General features: G+C 32.9%; 1 protein-coding gene across 4 annotated transcripts in view; it reads left to right on the plus strand.

Annotated features, from left to right (window-relative positions):
- The window catches only part of ERBB4 (erb-b2 receptor tyrosine kinase 4), a 942,163-nt gene that overhangs the window by 908,252 nt on the left and 13,016 nt on the right, over positions 1-20,895 (plus strand). For all 4 annotated transcript variants that reach the window (XM_004674330.2, XM_004674332.2, XM_004674329.2 and 1 more), the window contains exons 23-25: positions 2,947-3,093; positions 5,230-5,327; positions 6,489-6,659. In XM_004674330.2, coding sequence (XP_004674387.1) covers positions 2,947-3,093; positions 5,230-5,327; positions 6,489-6,659 — 416 coding nt within the window. The remainder of the gene's footprint in view (positions 1-2,946; positions 3,094-5,229; positions 5,328-6,488; positions 6,660-20,895) is intronic.

Genomic DNA, 20,895 nt, shown 5'->3' on the forward strand with positions numbered 1-20,895 from the left:
TAGTAGAAGGAGTCAACACCTTCCTTACGTTCAACTATACCACAAAAGGCTAACATTTCTTACAGCAATAAAAATGCCAGTAAATAAATGTAGTGGTGGGACTTAAAAGGTTGGTTCAATTTATTTTATGCAAATTTGGGCTATTTTTATCTTTATTTTTTTTTAAAAAAAAGGTCAAATCATTAAATCATGAAAAATAAATTATACCTCTTATCTACAGTAGATCATCTTTAAAAAAATTAACTCATTTCTATAAAATGGTTTTCTCCCCATCACACACATATATGCTATAGAAGATTTTAATTTTTTTTTTTCAAGGCCACAGGTGTTTTACTCAGTTTGGAATTAGAAAGCATTTTGTGCTTGAAGTTTGTAGCAGGGAAATGTTTGACAAAACTTGGTTGTTAAGCTGTAAGGATTAAAGAATAAGTCTATCATCTATTGTAAATGTTGTATATAAGTGATGGATCTACATGTTAATTATATACATGAGCATACACATAGCATTTATCATGTGATATACATTAATTAATCTAAAATGATATAGATTTAGATATTTCATGTGTTAGGTGTATATTATATATACTATATTGTCATGTATATTTTCTGTTTCCCTGAATTAGATGTGGCAGTCTGCTGCAGGCACATTTTAAATGACCTCTAAAACAATCAAATAAATGGGTCAAGCAAAAGAAAATGTTAGTAGGGTGGTTATATCTATAATAGTAAAATTTATCTTTGGGGGAAAATCCTGTTACCTAAGCTGTCATGTTTCCCTTCATGTTGAGTTGCAAAATCTCAGCTGCTATACAGTAAAAAAATAAATGATAGGTAGTAGGAGATAAATAGGTAAGTAGGTAGATAAGTAGATAGAAATAGTTCTATTTTAAAACATAGCGTAGGTCATCAACATATCTTTAAAGCACTTGAGATTTTTAATAATATATCATACTTGACTATAAATGACACACATGCAGAGAAATTTATATAATCTTGTTTACAAAATTGTTACAAGATTTCCCACTTTTTTTTTTGAAATTGCTATTGGGCACAGTTTTATTTTTATAAAAATAAACATGCATCGACTATGGTTTAGATCTTCAAATGATAGATTTGTATTGTAAGTTTTGAGCATGTTTCTAGTTTAGTTTGCCCAACATGTCCTTCTACATGAAGCCATACCTTTAGCCCTTTCTGTCATCACTCTTGCAAAGACGTAATTGGAGTATTATTGGCAGAAGTGGATATTTTGATGCTTCTGCTTTTGTTCTGCATTAACATTTGTGTTTATGGTATTTTTCTGCTAATTTGACTTGTAACTTGCTTTGTATATTGCTTATATTGGAAGTTTTGGTACAGAAATGAGAGTCTCTTTTCTATCTTGTTTAACTGCATACATAAGGTGATAAAATGTTTGCATAAATCTAAATAAATATGGGCCCTCTCTAGTGGTGCAGCAGGTTAAAGCACAGCACTAAGAAGCTTAAGCCACTGCCACATGAGTTCAATTCCTGCCTGCCCCTGAGGAGATCCCCATGGCGTGGCAGACCTCTCCTGACCCGCCCGCTGCTCCCCTCAGCAGTGTACTTCGTCAATCTGCCTGTTCTGCTCCCCGTTCTGTCTCTGTCTCACCTTCCGCATCTCTGGCTTGTACCCCAGTTCTGTATGAATAAATAAATAAATCTTTAAAAAAAAATCTAAATATGACTGACTGAATAGGAATGGTCAGTTCACCATAGCTTAACATGCCCTGTCCTGCCTCATTTTTTTAATATGCATAATTAGAGTTAAATAAAGATCAAACAGTTAAATCATGACACTAGTTACACATTTGCATTATAATATAAGAATATAATAATATAGGATTATTAACCATAAGATTGAAATATGATCCAAAAATGATTAGGTAAATGTTAATGATTCTATCATGAAGGGTATTTTTATCAGTCAATGATAGCTATTAAGAGCAAAAAAAGACTCAGTTTGAATAATTTATTACAGATAGTAATTGGAAAGAAATCTTAGATCTTATAATATAAAATCAATTTTTATATTAAGGTACTTGTATATCTGCATCAAATAAAATTCATTTGGTAATATTATTGTGGTCAGATAGCTATTTCTAACCTTACACAATCTTTATCCTTCAGACAAATGTTTTTCAATTATATAATTATTAGTTAATAAAGAAAATATCTATAGCATATAAGTTATTGCTCTTATCAGGGTCTTACCATCAAAATTGACTATTTGCATGATCATATTTAAGGTATTTGCCTTTCTAGAGTAAACCAGTGTTCAATGACTCAAGAAAGTAATGTCATTATGTAAGGAATAAACAATTATTAATTCCCTTCAGTTTTGTGAGGCCCACTTCATATGTATTATATCCTACATTGGAGCAGTCCTTCTTATGCTCTCACATATGCTAAAGGTATGGTTTGCTTGATTACATTTGTTCTCTTTGTCTTATTTAAAATGAGAACCACAATTCTTTACTGTAACATAAGGGCATTATTCTGGAAAACCAGTTTAGTCTTTAGGACTTTTAGTAACAAAGATGTCAAGTTCAAAATTTATCTATATCAGGTTTTTCCTGTAATCTTATTTATTTGATACTGAATATCCATGTATATAGCAAATTGTTTCATAAGCTTTCATATTGTGAATGAAACTTGGGTCAGTAACCTTAGCATTGCTTATATGCAGAAGCAGGGAATAGATTTTGTATTCTAAAACCTACTCAGAATTGTCCCTTTTGTGTATTAATACTTGCAAGACAATAATTGAAGAATTGAATTTCTTCAAAGATTTTGACATTGGGTTTTCTTAATGGAAATAGAAATCTGAAGACTATACTCTAGGAATTGCCTTTTTTTCCATCATATTGTTTGTTTGTTCAACGTATGTTGTTAATTTGTTATTTAAAAATCTGGTCCGATTTAGGAGTTACTATATGGGAACTGATGACCTTTGGAGGAAAACCTTATGATGGAATTCCAACCCGAGAAATCCCTGATTTACTAGAAAAAGGAGAACGTTTGCCCCAGCCACCAATCTGCACTATTGATGTTTACATGGTCATGGTCAAATGTAAGATTACACAATAATTTTATGATCATCGTTGTCATCAATTTTAGTGAAGTACAGATTAGTCAACCAGTATAATATTGTTGTATGTTGAAGAAAGGAGTTTAAAAATAACTATGAAACCATTTTGTTGGATTATTATTTGTTGTGATTATTGTTAATTTAAAACATCATATTTAATGTTATGAAGTCAAAATTATGACTTTTACTCTAATTTATTTTATCTTAGATTCTTATTAAGCTTAGATTCTTATTGCCATGACAAACAATTTGTCACACAGAGATTCATTTAGTCATAATAATTTTATTAATCTTTTTGGAAAACAGCAGACTAACTACATGGTGTAAAAAAAGAACACTTGAGCCCGATCAGTAAAATATGAACTTAATGCAAATATGTTTAGAAGGTTTACTCAATACTAAAATCAGCAGGGCAGGTTGGGACATGGGATGAAGTGAATCTACATTATACTGGAAAGATTACAAATGTTTGCTCTTTTCAATGTGATCGTTTGTTTAAATCTAACTCTTTTGCTTTTTCTCCCTCCTTACTATGCCCCAGACACATAGGTATTATAAATGTGTTTTGGAGGCCTATGCTCTTAATTTAAATAGAATTAGAGCAGTCTCTGGAGTTTCTGACTTAATTTAAGTGAGATTAACATTCAGCAATCTTTCTTGTGTAATCTGGGGTTTTCCCCTTTTGGTTTACACAGGGTTAGCAAAGAAACAAACTGGTGAAGGTGAATAAGCATTTTATTAATAAGAGACTTTGGACCCAGGTCTACTCAGATTTATATTCATGACATGTGTGATACATTCTGACAGTGAGGGAAGAAATAAAATATGTGCTCTGCATTCAGGTCAACATGCCCTTTTCTCTAAGCATCATTCTATTTACTCAATATTTAGTTAGAAAGAAACTGATACCTCACTGCAAAGTTAACCTTTTTTGGTTCCAATACTTCCAGAAACAACTTTTATTCTCATTAGCATTTTGGCATCAACAGCATTTTCTCAAAGAGTGGATGCATATAGAATATAGATTGTCTGAGCTTTATTTGGAGAGAAAATATTCATGTGTTATTAATGATAAATAAAATAACATTGAAAAATTCTCAGCAAAATAATGAAAATTAAACTAGGAGAATTAAAAACAAAGCCTTATAACTTTACTGAGTCAGTTACCATGTAGTAAATATCCATGGAAGTATGTCCAAAACATGTACAGTAAATGATTTAGATACACTTCATTTAGATGCTCTGATAAAAGCATATAAAGTCAGGGAGACCTTTTGCCTAAAGCGAGTTTTACCTTGCTTTTAAGAATTTTAATACCTATGAAGAGGAACATTTGGCAAGAAAATCAAGAAAAGCTTGGTGCTTTTATTGCTGTCACCTCATCAACTAAGCATAGCCTAGGGAGATAAGACCCACTTTATCTAGACTGCAAACTAAATAATAATACATACCTTGAAAATTGCTGACAGTATATTTATCATGGGGAGGCTGGTATTAAGATAAGCTAATGGCTATTATAGAATAAACATTACCAATCAGTTTGCATTAGTATTTTTTTCCCCACCAGGAGAAAAGCATCAAGAGATGTTGCTTTCTCTTCCCCTTTACCCCTTTAAGGCAATGAACTGCTTTGTAATCAAAACTCTTGTTCTGATGTCACTCCTGATACAAAATGAGAAATTATATTCCAATCACCTCTGCTATAATGATCAAGGAAAAATCTTAAAAATTCACTCTACATCAAAAGAAACAAAAAATCTGAGATTCTGTTACAATCACTTACCCTATTAGAGTCAATTCTTGCTCTGGAAGTGTAGATGGGAGGTGGGATGTTGAAAGGTTCTGAAAGAACCTTTTATTAGCATAGATTATATTTTCTAGAAGAAAAAATAATTCTTAATTTGGTCAACAAAATAAACTGTTTTTATTCTATAGTGTGAATGAATACTAGCAGCTGATTGAGATAGTCGAGCCCAGTGGATTGTTTTGTTCACTAGCTTTCTTCTCCAGATGATTATTATTAAAACTATGTGTTTTGATCTCTACTTAGTAGACTCTACCTCTAAGTTCCTCCTGATTGTGGATATAGTGATTCTTTCTTTGCATGTAAATTTCTAGGTTGGATGATTGATGCTGACAGTCGGCCTAAGTTCAAGGAACTGGCTGCTGAGTTCTCCAGGATGGCTCGAGACCCTCAAAGATATCTGGTTATTCAGGTCAGTACATATAACTTAAATTTTAAAGAACATCCCAGTGCAAACACAAGAGAAAATATGAATATAACTGGGTTTTGGACTTGTGAAGATATAACAGTTACAACTTAAACAGATTATCATATGAAATGACTTAGGCAAAAGGTCCTTTACTTGATGTCAGAACCACTTCTAAGTATCTTCCGTTAGTAGTCAGTGATTCTGCCATGAAGCAGCCACGTCATTTTGATTCTCCAAAGTCTAGTTCAGGCCTTCATCCTCAGAGGGGGTTCTATCTCCCCGCGTCTTATGAATGATTTGTGTAAGTTATGTTCATTACAATAATCCTCTCATTTCAGAATAATAGGAAGATGAATTTTTCTTTTGTTCCTGGTTAAAACAATGCATTAGATATTTTAAAAATTGTAATATACATCCCTGTGATTCTTTATAGCAAAATTGTAAACAGGGTGACCTTAGTATTCACTGAATTTTATTTCTCAAAACACATCAATGACATGAAGGTAAATACTAGATTTTTTTTCATGATAGTGATTTATAGCTGCCTTTTCCCCAAATTAAACTTTCATAAGCTGAAAATATTTACAACAAAGTCATATAGCCTTCAAAAATTATAGTTAAAAAATAAATAAGATAAAAACATCAATAGGGGTTTTTATGTTTCTCTGAAGGCTTTGATAGCTTACACATACCCATTATTGTTATTTGCCACTTGTGTTGTGATTTCAAATGTTATCACTTAAAAATGTTATGCAATAAAAAAAACTATGGAGTCTCTGTATCTTGGTAATGCTATACTATCAAGCCAACCAAATAAAGAGAATCATTATTTTTTATAATCTATTCTAATGCCATTGTTCCAACTGCATCTTGGTAACAGACTCTACCATTATTCTCAAATCTATGACTCACATCATAGTGTTCTGCTTTATTCATTTAATATCTTCCTATATAATTTTTTTTTAATCTCATCCTATCACATCCAAGCATATTATGGTCATTTTGTCTTTTTTTAAAAAAAAAGTAATGCTAAAGAATGACTTTTAAATGAGTACATTAATTTTAATCATTTATTTTGATATTACATACATTTACTGCAAAAACCATATATTTAAGATAAAGGAAATAATCCCTTTTTTGTGTGCCTGTTGATCAATCCTTTAGGGTGATGACCGTATGAAACTTCCCAGTCCCAATGACAGCAAGTTCTTTCAGAACCTTTTGGATGAGGAGGATTTAGAAGACATGATGGATGCTGAGGAATATCTGGTCCCTCAGGCTTTCAACATCCCACCTCCCATCTACACTTCCAGAGCAAGAATTGACTCTAATAGGGTAAGTGATTGTATAATACCTACCATGCCATTGTTGAGAAAAGTACATAAACTTAACTGCTAAATTATAAAATAATTATATAGCCCAACTCGCTGTGGTTCTAAGTTTTAAAACATAAGCATCAAAAAATATGTCATGTCTGTTATATATTATAGGTAATTTTGACACATTTGAACAGTACAATAGTCACTCTGAAATAGTTTTAAGAGTGCAGAAGAAAAAATGTAGTTTGTTTATATTGCCTTCGTTAAAAAAATATTTTTTAAAACTCTAGAACCAATTCTAGCCAATAAAACAATATGCTCATAAATAAATGTGTTATCAAAACAGACTTTCTACTTATCTTTCCTAATAAGATGCTATGACTTTACTTAAGAAAGATCGCATATGTCCTGTCAAGATACAGAAGTATGTAGTTCAGTGAACTAAATTCTGTTAGGAAGGCTACTGCATTGTTTTTAAGATGTAGCTTTAAGTTTTGAAAGAAGTTTCTGAAAACTATGCACATTAATTTTAAACATTATGTTCAATTTATAGGAATACCATTCTCTCTCTGAAAACTGTCAATCTGTTTATTTTGTTTATAAATGATTAGGGATAGTGACAGAAATTGAGTTCAACTTTCACCAATCCCACGTGGTGACTATGATTCTAGAATACAAAGGGGTTCATTTCAAATTGCTATTAATTCTTACTATTTATGGAATAACACTTCTATTCATTTAAAGGTAAGTGAATAAAAGCAATTAAATCAGATGTCGGAAATCTCGTATTCTAGAAACAAGCTTTGACATGGCCACTTTGGTCAGATAACTTAGTGAGACTTAGTTTCTTTACTTCAATGATGAGCATTTTAAACTAGCTCACCTAGAAGAACCACCCTCTCTAAAATTACCTTATCATAGAAATTTCAAACTAGTTATTATATTGTATGCATTATATGTTATATGCTAGAAAAAATAGTTATAAAATAACCACCAAAAAGAAAAAAATAGCATTTTGGTTACCTCTAACACAATGTCCTTATGTGATTGAACATAGAAGAAAATAACCTAAGGACACAAGTTAAGGAACTGTCTCATAGCTAAATGATGTAGTGAGGAATTTTGTGATGATAAACAAGGTAACTCTGGCTGCAATTTACCAAGGATCAATATCAGTTTCAACAACAGCTGCTACTTGATGATAAATTATTGTAGTCTCAGGATATTGGTTTTATAGTTCATCCAAAATATGACAGGGTTTCCTGTACTATATCCTTGGTATGATGTTTGGGATTTTTTTTATATGCAATAAGACAGAAACAGATTTCTTCTTATTTAGATACTTCACTAAGTATTTTTTGTCTCAATGTTTTCCCCTCTAAGTAGTAGTGTTTTACATTTTTTTAATTTATTAGGATGAAGGAATAAATGCATTAATATACTGAATGTTTGTCAAGAACTAGGCATTGTGTTGGGCAGTGAGATTACAGAGTTGCAAGACATGGATTTTGGACTGAAGGAATTTATACTCTGACTGAGGTTATAATATTCTGAAAGCCACCTACCAGCTATTATGAAAAACAATCAAAACAAAACAAAGGAAACCAAACTAACTTAGGAAGTTATAGTCATTTTAGCTTTATCATTATTGGAGAATGAAGATCTAACTCAGAACAGGATAAAACTTTGGAGGAGGTCTAAAATGTGTCAAAAGAGAGATTTAAAAAAAAAAAAAACTTCCCGCCAAATAAACTCCTGGGTTTTAATATCCATACCAGGAAGCCCAGGTTTTTATAGTATTCTAAATTATACATGCTTGAGAAACCTCATATTATTGAGGAAGTAAAATGGACCTTCTCCCACTGTCTCCATTATGTCAGAGTCATGAAATCTTATAAATATTATCTTTGGAAACTCTTGCCTCTCATTAACGTTATCCAGTTAAAATTCTTTTTGGCCTTTCTGGGGGAAAAGAAAAAAAAAAAAAAGCTCTCCATTTCTGTCTTCTGCTTCTCCGTCCATGAATTTAAGGCAGGCCCTCATCATTGCACAGGAATTATTTCAGTCTCTCCTTGACACACACAAATTTGTTTCAAATGAACTCAATTTCTAAGAGTGTTTCCATTTGATTAAATGAAGACAAAGATTGGTGAATATTTTGAGCATCTGAGCATTTGTCAGCACTTACTCCCTTCATAGTTTTTGTTCTCATATATTTAGATTACATCTATCACTTTTATCAGTGGGGTAAATGTGAATGATCTATGTTATAGTTGTTCTCTCTTTGTATGATATATAATCCTATTATCACTAACAGTTGACGGGTTTTGAGGCATTTATGCTAGGAAATGTTATGGTCATTTCCAGTTGACCAGTCATTGTAATTTATTTTTCTCTACTCTCTAGCTCACACACACAAAATTGCACAGAGCGCAAGTATGATCCCATCATTGATCTCTTCCAAAATATAGATCATGTTGATGCTTTTTGTTTTAGTTTGGAAGTATGGATGTGTTGCTGATTTATTTTAACAAGAGCTATCTCGCCTATGTATTCCATACTTATCTTTTTTCTAAATGAAAACATAATGTCAAATGGCATTCTTTTGCTCTTCCAAGTTCTGAGAAATTACAGGGATATAAAAAAAAATTGGTCTTATAACTGATTTTCCATTACCCATTACCATTGTAAATAACCAATTTATGTACATTAAAATAGCAAACAAACTTGAGCAGTGTTTACCAGTGGATTTCTTAAAATATGGTTATACTTATTGTACTACTCTGTAAGTTATGATTTAACAATAGTCACACTACTTTTGTAATCTTTATTATTTTTTATATTGCTATTAATTTTTATTTTTCCCTAATTTCCTAAGGATTTTCATAGAAATATTCATAACATCTCATTAAGCACAACACTAATTCCTGTATAATACAATACTAGATTTTCCATTTATCCCTCTAAGAATTTCAGACAAATGAATTCTCATCTAAGTAAGAAAGAAATTTTTTTTTTTACTTCTTTCTCAAATCATATTTTCAGGTATTACAGAAATCACGTCCTACAGATTTTGACTTTGGGTAATAATGCCTCCTCTTTTACTACATGATAATTTTCTCTCCAATTGATTCTGTATGGGGGGGCAGGGGTACCTGATTTTTCTGTTGGTAAGTCATTGCCTATTTTTCCTCAACTGTTTTCCCATAATAAATATTATTCATTCCTTCTCTAATTTTATAAACAAAGTGTAGCCCTTTACATTTGTAAAACTAAATAATAATACTTACAAGTACATGCTTGCACATGTAATAGAGGTGAACTGTTTACTTCCTGTGGGCAAAAGTGCCAATGAATTCTTTTAGCACTTCCTGGCTTCAGACTGATGACAAAGAGGAGGTTGACAGCAACATACTGTCCTTAACATATAGAAAATATTATCTTCCCTCTCATTTGCTAATATCCTTTCTTTCCTTTCCCTGGGTTTGTATGATTTTCCCTGCACACTTATTTCAGGGAGATTTTCCTTGAATAGAAATAGAACCAGTTTGGTTTGTTCATGGCCCAAGTATATAGACCAACTTAATTATGGTCATTTACACCACTGAGATGTTCTGTTGTAATATGTAGTGAATGCGTCCCCAATTATATATTCTTGCAATGTCAGAGCTTAAGGGTCTTCAAAGACTGCTTGTCCTTACCCTGTTCTTTTACAGATGGCTAGAACAATATAAGACAAGTTAACACCATAACTCATTACCCTGTGGTTTTAAGGGAGAGGTAGGAAACCATGATCCTAAATTTAATGCACTAGTAGTTCTATCTTTTATTTCTACTAGTCAAAGTCATGGAAATCTTGATTTTTGACTTCAAGTTTAGTGGATTTAATATCCATTGGTTTAAAAGTTTCCTGCTGAGAATGCAATGAGAAGCCAGAGGCCCTGCTGCTGGTTTGCCTCCTCTGTTTATTCTTCTGTGTGACTCCCTGTAATCAAGAGTTAATGGTTTAGGAGGATCAAATGAAGTGATAGAGGCAGGATGGAAGCAAAAAGTCAGGGAGAACAATCTCGTTTAGGATTAGTAATTTTATATGCTTGATGATAAAATGGTTCTTGCCAGTGTCACAAATGTTTCAAAATTTTAAACACAAACCTCAACATACCTACTATTCATTGATCACATATTTATGTGGTAGTTTCAGCTATAAGCTTTTTGCCTTTATTTCCTTTGATCTCCCTAACAATATTAAGTGGAAAGTGTTACTGTTCAAATATTACAAAGACACATTTTTAAATATACAAACCTTCCTGCTGAACCTCTCTATAATTTTAACTCCCACCTTTCATTTAGTGAAAGTACACTCAATATATCATCTTCCATAAGTAACAATTAAAATATAAGTGGAAGCCTAATTTTTATTCAAGTGAAGTTTATTAAAAATAGTTGACATAGACTTCTAATTTCTTTAATTTTTAGGACATTGTGAAATCTTATTTTATTCTTGCTTATAGAGTAATAATTCCAAAATAGCCTTACTCTTCACCTCTTTAAATTCCATTATACACAATATAATTATAAATCTAATTTACTTTCATTCTTGGTACAGTCACCAAATAAGTAATAGCTTAATAATGCCTTAAAGATGGTTAAAAAAAAATCTTTGACATATGTGGCATTTTATATTCACACCAGAATTTTAATTACATAATAAATAAAATCCACAACCTACTAAATGCCCTGGTAATTTGGTGACAGATTGGTAACCTAGGAACAAACCAGTGCCAACTCTTCTGACTCCAAAGGGAATCAACTTATCTATTCAATAATGATTCGCCTGAAAGAACTTCTCATGCACATCGTTTGTCTCCTTATCAGTAGGGGTTTTGGGCACTGCCAAACAGCTGCCTACAACACTACACAGACCAGGGAAGAGTGGCTTGTTGAAGAGGCTGGTGTTAAAGAACATTTCAGTGATCTTTGTGAAATTATTTTATACTTGAGCCATTGTCAGCTGCATAAGAAGCCTTTTTCGAACAATCAGAAGAGGCCTCTCCTTTTCTTTGTTCAGAAGTGCTAAAAGAGAAAATCAGGGCCAGCAAAGGAAACAAAGGGGAGGGAGGGACAACTAGGGACCACACTTAGAGAGGAAATGTTAATGAGTGTTTTATCTAACTCACTTAGAAGGTTATTTTTTAGCATTACTGCCATAAGATTCCAAGCTCTGCTCTCCATTATTGGCACCATCTCATCAAGCCGTCTATTCTTTCTTCACTAGATCAGAAGAGCACTCTTGTGAGATTCTCTGCCCTTTACATAATGGAATCGGGAGATTATCATCAACTTTCTATTCATATTTTTGGAGGTTATTTAATTTATATATATATATACTTATTTATTTATTTTTACAAATCCATCTTTATCTGCCAGAACTCCTTGTTCAGGCGAGCCTGCTATGATGATAACTTCTGCAAAGGCTTGAGAGAGAGAGAGAGAGAGATGTTCTATTTCATTCTCAATAAGGATTGATGGCATTTTGAGAGGTTCAGAATATCCTTTGATTACTACAGGAAACAGAATGGAGAAGATGGTTGTGGAAGTGGGGGGTGGGCTTGCTCATCAGCTTCCCTTTGTGCTTCTGCAGTTGAATGCACCCTAATCAAAAACCTGTCATGTTCAGGCCCTTTCCTTACTCACCTGCCCAAATGAAATTCCCTTTTTTCACTTTAGCATTCTGATATGTCCTAAAAAGAGGCTAATTTATGCTCTATTGTTTTCTGCTTAGACACTGTAAATGAACAACGGTGGGCCAGATTATCATTATACTGAGCAAAAAGTGAATTGAGAGATGGCTAACCTACTCTAGGTAAAACTTCAAATACAGTGACTCTGTCTTGTGCTGCAATATGTCTTTTGAGATGAAAGTAAAACAATAAATTGGAGAGGGAGAATAATTGGGAACTTTCAATATCAACGTGGTTTACTTTTTCTTTTTAAGCATAGACATTATTGAATAGCACCTATATTAGGTTACTTTCTCTGCAGGGGAAAAATTTATTAAAATTCTTAGCATATGAGAAATGTTGAGATATATATAATTCAGATTCTTTTGGAGTTGTTATCATCTTTTTTAAATCAAGGCCAAATTCTGTAGTTCTGTGTTAGAGCAACACAACTATTGGATGTTCCTGGTTTGAAATGACTGAAAGTAACAATTAGAAAATAAACAATAATGTGATACCTATTAACACATTATGTGTCATGGCATATAAGTATATAATATTTATCAATTCACTTAATCTAATTTGATAGAAGTAATTAAGTGGTGGCACAGGAGTTAGTCTCAGCACTATCAAGTTATAATTAGCCACTGTGGCATGATTTTGATTCCTGGCCAGGGAGGTGACCCACATGGCACAGCAGACCTGTTCTGACCTGCCGGCTGCTCCCTTCAGCAGTTTATTTCAGTAATCTGCCCATTCTGCTCTCATTTCTGTCTCTGGTGAATCCTCTCAACCCTTACAGGCACCCTTCTGGCCTACACCAGTTCTTGCTTACAGAAATAAATTAAATAATAATAAAATCTTAAAAAAAGTAAGACCTGATGAGGTGTTTACTCTAGTTTATATTTGTATGTAAGGCACAGCTACTGAGTGACCAACTACGTAGCCTCGCCATAGTGCCTATAGAGGCTGTACTTTTTACCACAGTGACACATGATCTCTCTCTGACACATGATATCTCTCTCTCTCTCTCTCTCTCTCTCTCTCTGCTTTTGACATTTCAGTGTTATTTAGTCAGTACTCAGCATATCAAAATAAAATCACTACATCAGTGATTTTTTTTTCTTTTTTAAATAATTTATCACCAAAGTCCACATCATTTTTAAAGGACACCAGAAATTTAGTAACTATGTATCCACTATTCTAGATTCAGAAGTTTTTACTTCTGTCAAATAACAGGTTATTTCAGTCAAGTGGCAAAGAACATCTATTTTCCATTGATAAAATATTTATTAAGGTGTCTGCTCTGTACATACCTTCTAGTTGCCCACTAGGGCCACATCCAGTCCTACTTTCCTGGAATTTACAGGTAGGAAACTAGTCCAGAAAAAAAAAATGCAGTGAAAAATATGTTATAATAGAATCAAAGGATGGATAAAGGGTTATACAAAAGAAATTGTTTTCTTTAGGCAGGGAGATTACAAGGTCAGGTTTTTCCAGTGAAAAAATTCTGGCAGCTTTTTGAGATGTGAACTAAAGCTGAGGCTGATTATCTCTTGAGGCAAAGGAGACAGTATGTGAAGCTTGTTATAAATAAATGTTTTGAGATAGAACCAACATGATTTGGTTACCAGTTAGGTATTGCAGAGTGAGATAGAGAGAAAATCAAGGTATCACCTTGTTTTCTAGTAAGAAGAATGACAAATTTAACATTATTATTAGTGTACGGAAATCAGTGACATAGAATAAGGAAATGCAGTTAGTATTTTGGAATATAAATAGTTATTGTCAATGAATACTCAGAAATGTGATTCTATAGCTCAAGTAAAGTTGAGTCTTGATTTGGAAACCATTATTATTCTTGATTCATAACATATTTGCATTTTTTGGAAAGTACTTTCAGTAGAATGTCCAACTACAAGAGAGCAAGATATAATTGATGAAGAAACAAAGGCAGAAAGCATGACTTTCTTTGAAAAATTCTTCCATTTGAAGGGAAAAAAGAAAAATATAAGCTTAGAGAAAAAGAGGAGTAAGGAAGTTTTGTAAAACGAGTGGGTGCACTAAGTTAGCAAAATCATAGAAATAGGAAATAATACAAAATGGAAATATTATGTGAAGAAAAGGCTGAGAGAACTTAGGGGGCAATAAGTTTCAAGATACTTGAAAGAAAAGTTTAAGCACAAGGAAATAATCTGTGGCGGAAGCACATTTAAGAGTGAGATTTTAACTAATCTATCTTTAACCATATCTGTCTCTGAACAGATATGCAACATAATTTATAGACTGATGACTTCCAGATTTGGCTCCATTTTTTTTTTTTCCTTTTAACTCATGGCAGGTGGCGAGGAGAAAGTAATTACTGAGGTAATATGCCCAACGTAAACTGGCCATAGATCAGCACTCACTGTACTGAAACCCAGGCTTCCATGCATGCTGTGTAAATTTGAAATTCTTTCTTAAACTCTGTTTCCTCTTCTCTAAAGTGAGAATAAAAAATAATATCTACCATAGGTATGTGTGAAAGTTGAGTGAAATAATGCAAAGCTTTTCAAGCAGTGACAGCTAGATACTCACCACATTTCTCTCTTCCTAAATCTCAATTTTCTCCCACAGTACCTTTCTCCTGCACTTCATTGTTTCATTCGTCTTTGATTTCCAAACCTCAGTCCATTCTTTCATTGTGTGCAACAAAATTAATACCTAATGGTAAGTCTAGCAGATTTGATTGAATATACAATTGGTAGACAAGACTGAAGGGTTGCACACAAAGAACATAGTCTTCTGTGTGACCCTCTTGTCAATTCCTAACCTTTCTCAATTCTATTTCTTCAAATATGTCTCAGACAACAAAATTTTCTTTCTCTGTTCTGTAGTATAGTTTTCCTCTCATCTAGAATTTTTCCATTCATTTTGGTGGTTTCTTTAACCCTAAATAAGGCACCAAATTATTTTTCTTTCCTTTTTTGCTTTTTTGTAATTTTTGTTCATCAATTAGCTAGCTGTCTCTGAAGAATAGTTTAGTTCAGTTATAACTTACTTTCTATTTCTCAGTATACTCTGAAATGATTAGATTTTATTCTTTCTGTTAAAGAGAGTGCAAGTTTGTTGTCAGAGGAGAGCAAGGATATGATGGGAAACTTAAAAAAGACTGCCAAACATTTAGAAAAATGCTGTGATTATGTATATGAACCAAAACTATTGAGGGCAAGGAAATCCAAGTTTAACAAAAGTCTAAAACATGACTTTTTAGTGGCACCATTCCTCCTGAATACATGATTTTTAGTAGAAACAAGGAGGAGAAAATGTTTTGATAAAGATTTGAAAACTCTCAGGGACACTAAATGAAAACAATATGAAAGCTAGGATAATTAAAGATTGTATATTATGCTGAGGTTATATCAATGCAGTAGTAAGGCATGCCATACAGATCAGTTCCTTGTTTAATCCATGTCTATCATGTGTGTATGTATGTATCTAATTTTGTACCTCTTATGAACTAAATGCTATATAGGTGCTTTATATGCATTTTCATAAAATATAATACCAATGAAACTAAAGAAGTATTTTTTTTCCTTATTTAAGGCTAAGGAAACAGATTCAAAATGTTAAGTAACTTGTGACACTTTGTCAGTTTAACAGAATTCAGACCCATATCCAACTTTCTTCAGTGCTCATGGTGATAAAATGAATATCAAGGAATTTACTAAATAAAACAATGAAGATGTGTATTGATTGATTAAATCAGAGAAAGGGACTCAATGTAAATAGAGTAGTGTGGTCAAAGAAAAATTTTTTTCTATAATTCTATAATGGGAGTTTTCCCTGGGTACTCATATATAATTTTGTGGTAGTTACAATAAAAAAAGAGATGAAGTATAGAAAAAGCAGAAGCTCAGAAACTGTATTGACTGGATGTTCATTCACTCATGGTAAAAGGAATTAAGAGTGAGTCAGGTATTGTTTCACAACCTGAATGAGATCAGTGAACAATCTGAATTGTGGCTAATGCCCCAAAGATTATGGATAATAATGAAAAGATAAAGAGCTATGAAAAAATAATTTAGCATAAACCTGAGAAAAAGAGGGTATTTCTACTGTTTTTTGGTGCCTTATAACATATTAACCTTGGTTCTGATGCCCTTAGAATCAGAGAGCAGATATTCTCTACATGAAAGATTATTTCAAGGAACCTTCTAGATGTGCCACTTGAGCATATGAATGCCAGTTTTCTCATAAAGAACAGAATACAGGACATTCTTTGAAGAATGAGCATAGAGTAAGGACAGATCAAGGATTTGTAGAGCCAGACATGTCATCGGAAGTAAGGGTGGAGCCTCTTTAAGAAAAAAAAAATATATACAAAGTAATTTATTGCTAATTCAGAATTCACAAGTCACTTTGCTATTTGTGTCTTTATGACTTGGGCTCCATCCCAGGTCTTTGAAGAGCATGTGCAATGAAAGAATTTGAAAGAAGCTTTATGTTTTGTTCTTTCAGAATAAATTCATTCTGAGTAGAAAGGATGAGAAAAGTAGGAGTAATGTCTAAATGAATGATTTTTTTCTTTTTGGAGATCCTGGCATTTGGAAACTCAATATGGGCTGGAGTGGCCCCAGAGACTTAATATAAACATGGATGAACATACGTTTTTTGTTTTTTTTTTTTCCCTGTGCTTCCTTCTTCCCTTCTGTAGAGGGTGTTCTAGCATTAAAAAAAATAATAATTTGGGAGTTTGATCTACTTTTCTCATTGTTAACCCGACCAGATGCTTAACATGAGCTTCTAATTGATTTTGCTCTTCTATTGACCGTAATCTCCAACCAGTACAGAATGAAGGCATTTCAAAGCAAATAATTCATTCAGTATGACTTTAAAAGATGAGTCCTATTTGTGATCAAAATGTCCTCTTTCCCTGTATTGTCTTTGGCAACTTCTAAGCTACTATATAATACTTAGGTAAGTGAAGTTAGATCAAATGAGAGGTAAGACTATTACTCGTTAGTTACATATTTAAGGATTTTGCTATTTTAAAAGTTGATCTAGATAAATTATAAAGTGTATAAGACTCTTGACTATATTTATAAATGATAAAATCAATAAAGATTCCTAAGAGGACCTCAATTGCCAAACACGTAAAACTTAAATGATAAATACTATTTGTGCTAGTATGTAATAAAGAGTAAAGTGACTTGGGATATATACGAGGCACTTTTCTTACCTATCTAGTAATATTTTGTTTATTTGGTTAGTAGCCATTGGCAGAAACCCCAAGGCATATAATATGTGGGAAAGTCTAATCTATTTTATTTTTTCCCAAATCCAAGACATTTATCAAATTATTTTAGGTTATAAATCGAAGCACTTTTCTGTAAATAAACTACTTTCTTTCCAAATATGTCACACAACTGTTTAGTTTGCTTTTGAAATCTATAAAATGCTTCAAGTCTTAAGTTACGAAAGAGGTGATACACTGGAATTTTCTCCGGTGAACAGTATGGGAGAGATCAGACTTGCCCATATTTCCATGTGCCTCTTCTAATGTTCCACTTTCCTCAAAAAGATTGACAATCACCAGGAATAAAAAATTCGATAGAAGTATCTGTTCAGCACTGAGGGCTTCTCCTTGGCCTGTTAACAATGCCAAAGCAGGAATTCTAAGACATATATTATGAGTAGTCTGTCTAGATGGCACTCAAGTTCAGTAAAAATTGATTCAGGAAAATCAAGACCAACACATATTCTGCAGAGATGTGAATTTTTAGTGCTTATATTTTATTGACTCTCTCATCCTAGTCATCTAAAGAAAACAAAAGTGATGATGATTTCATTTCAGTTTACCATAATCTCTACTGTTAGGGCATTGAGTTATTTATATTAGTTAATTGAGGAAATTATCATGGGCTATTTAATATGTACCTTTCTGTGACTAAGTGGTGAAAGAATACTAAGATTCTTGTTTTGATTTATTGATGCACTGAGAAAAAAAAATCATTACTTATAATTTTCAAAGGAATGTTTTTCCATGACTTTAGAAGACATATTAATCATTATGCATTTAAAAGAAACATGTAAATTATTTCCCACCAGTGACACCAATCATTTTTGACTGTTATTTCAAGTAAAATATGTGATACCAAATGTACAAACTAACTACTAACAGCAAACTGATAAACAGATATGTAACTATGCTATTACCTTTACTCTGATGTACAAGAAACTGTTTATTTGTAGTGTTAGTCAGCAAACTGTATTTATTGGTTTTGTTGAGTGTTACTTGAACAGCTCAGAATTCAGCTGTATTTAACTTAGTAGGAAAAGTATCACGCTGTGCAGTTAAATATGCATTTTTTTCCCCAAAATACCTACCATTAAATTACAAAATTCACAAAAGAATCAGGGAAGAATTCTTAGTCCCATGTGACACATGAGAACACTTTCAGGAAGTGTCCCAGAAAGCTTCCAGGAAACACACTCAGGAAGCCAGGTTATTGGGCACAGTGTACTCCCATTAGCGCTGACCCCTGTGTCTTTTTCCCTCCACAGAGACACAAACTTTGTCATTTTGATTTAGAATTTCCTTTCCTTATGACTTTGACTTATTCTGCTCTTCAGCCATGAATACCCTAAAAATGCCTTTAGAAAAAAAAAAATTTTTGAATGATTCCCCCCTACCTGTCCATATTATTCACTGCAATGTGGAAATATGAAGGGAGTTTGCACCACTTATCAAGGAGACTTGCAGAGATTTGTCTTTGATCATATGGGTTAAAACTACATTTGACTTCTGTCCACAGGCAATTTATCCTCAAAATCCGTCCTTTTGTTCCTGGTTGACAATTTATATACTTCATGCATAAAGCTGAAGCCAGAGTTTCCTCAGCCTCTGAAACATTAGGTTACACATAGATTTCTCAAGGGAATGTTGTCACCCTGGTGCTAGACTTCTGAAGTTTTTGTTACTAGATGTCAAACGTCCGTTATATGTGGAACCACTCACTATTTGTTTGAATACATTTTTTCACCATTAGAATTAAGATTCTAAATAATGCCTCCAGAAATTGTAATTGATTAACAGTAAGACTGAATGTGCTACATGAGGTTGATATTCAGATAATTGTATTCAGATTTAATTTCTTTTTTAGGATTTGTCCTGAGTACTTGCAGTGTAAAATGTTTATAACATATATATAATTTGAGAAATGCCTAAGTCCTATATACTTTAAAAACATATCCCGGTCGTCCCTGATGGTACAGTGTTTTAAAGCACAGCACTAAAAAGCTAAAGCCACTTCAGCATGAGTTTGAACATCAGCCCCGGAGGTGACCACATGGCACAGCAGACCTCTCCTGACCCGCCCACTGCTCCCCTTAGCAGTGTACTTCATCAGTCGGCCTGTTCTGCTCCCCACTGTCTCTGATGAATCCTCTCACTGCACCTCTGGCCTGTACCCCCGTTCCATAAGCATAATTTAAAAAACCTTTAAAAAAAAATCCAATAAGCTGGAGTCCCTGAGATTCTCCACAATAGACTCATTCCTTGAGTGTAATATTTATTTTCATTTTTTGATTCAATATACCCTTAGTTAATATTCACCATGTCTATAGTCCTGTATTAGAAATAAATATATTATAGTAAATTAGTCATCCTCTTCTGAATAGGAAGAGAAAAAAGTCTAAGGAAGACATGTTAATCAAGTAAACAAATAATTAAAATACAATTGATAAACTGTTCATATGGGGAAATAAGATATTCTTGACATATATTTTTGAATCACTAATTCAGTGTTATCAAGGCAATGGTATTTTGTATGGGATTAACATGTCTTCAAGGCAAAGAAATTAGAAAGGGCACTGAAAAAATAACTAAGAGCTTAGGTCAAGACCTGCAGGTAAGTGATATAATGGAACATAGTACAAACTGGTAGTTTTTTGGATTGGAGCCTTATGATAAAAAGTAGAGAAATGATGCTAGAGAAATTAGCAAGGATCAGTACTAACAAGTCTTTGATGCCGAGGAATGAGGTATGAATGAATGGAAGGGAAGACTAAGCTCAATAAAAATTATGTTATTCCAGTCAAGAGGGAAATTCTATCCCTTTACAATGAAACAATGATACAAATCAATATTAACTCAGGAAAATATTTTAAAAATATTTATTGAGAGAAAGTGAATGGGTGAATAAAAAATTTTAAAACTAAAAAGACAAATTATTTACCACATATCCCAGTTTTCCCATATGGATCCTAGTTTATCCTGATCATCTCGATGGTTATTAATAAAAGTTTGTGCTATCCTCAAAGTATACCAGCTAGATGAATAAGTTATATAACACCTTAACCATATTAAAATAGAGGGTGAGGATGGCTGGGTTCTTGAGATAATAAGGCATTTGAATTGGTAGACCATGGATGCTTAGAAATGATGATTGATACAAAGAAGTTAAGATGGCACTAATATATTTGACTTGCACAAATAGCTAAGTTCAGAGAATTAGATTTGTTCTAAGAAAAGAAGACATTCATTTCAAA

The sequence above is a fragment of the Condylura cristata genome, unplaced genomic scaffold, assembly GCF_000260355.1.
Source record: "Condylura cristata isolate star-nosed mole 26May11 unplaced genomic scaffold, ConCri1.0 scaffold00002, whole genome shotgun sequence".
Taxonomy (NCBI): domain Eukaryota; kingdom Metazoa; phylum Chordata; class Mammalia; order Eulipotyphla; family Talpidae; genus Condylura; species Condylura cristata.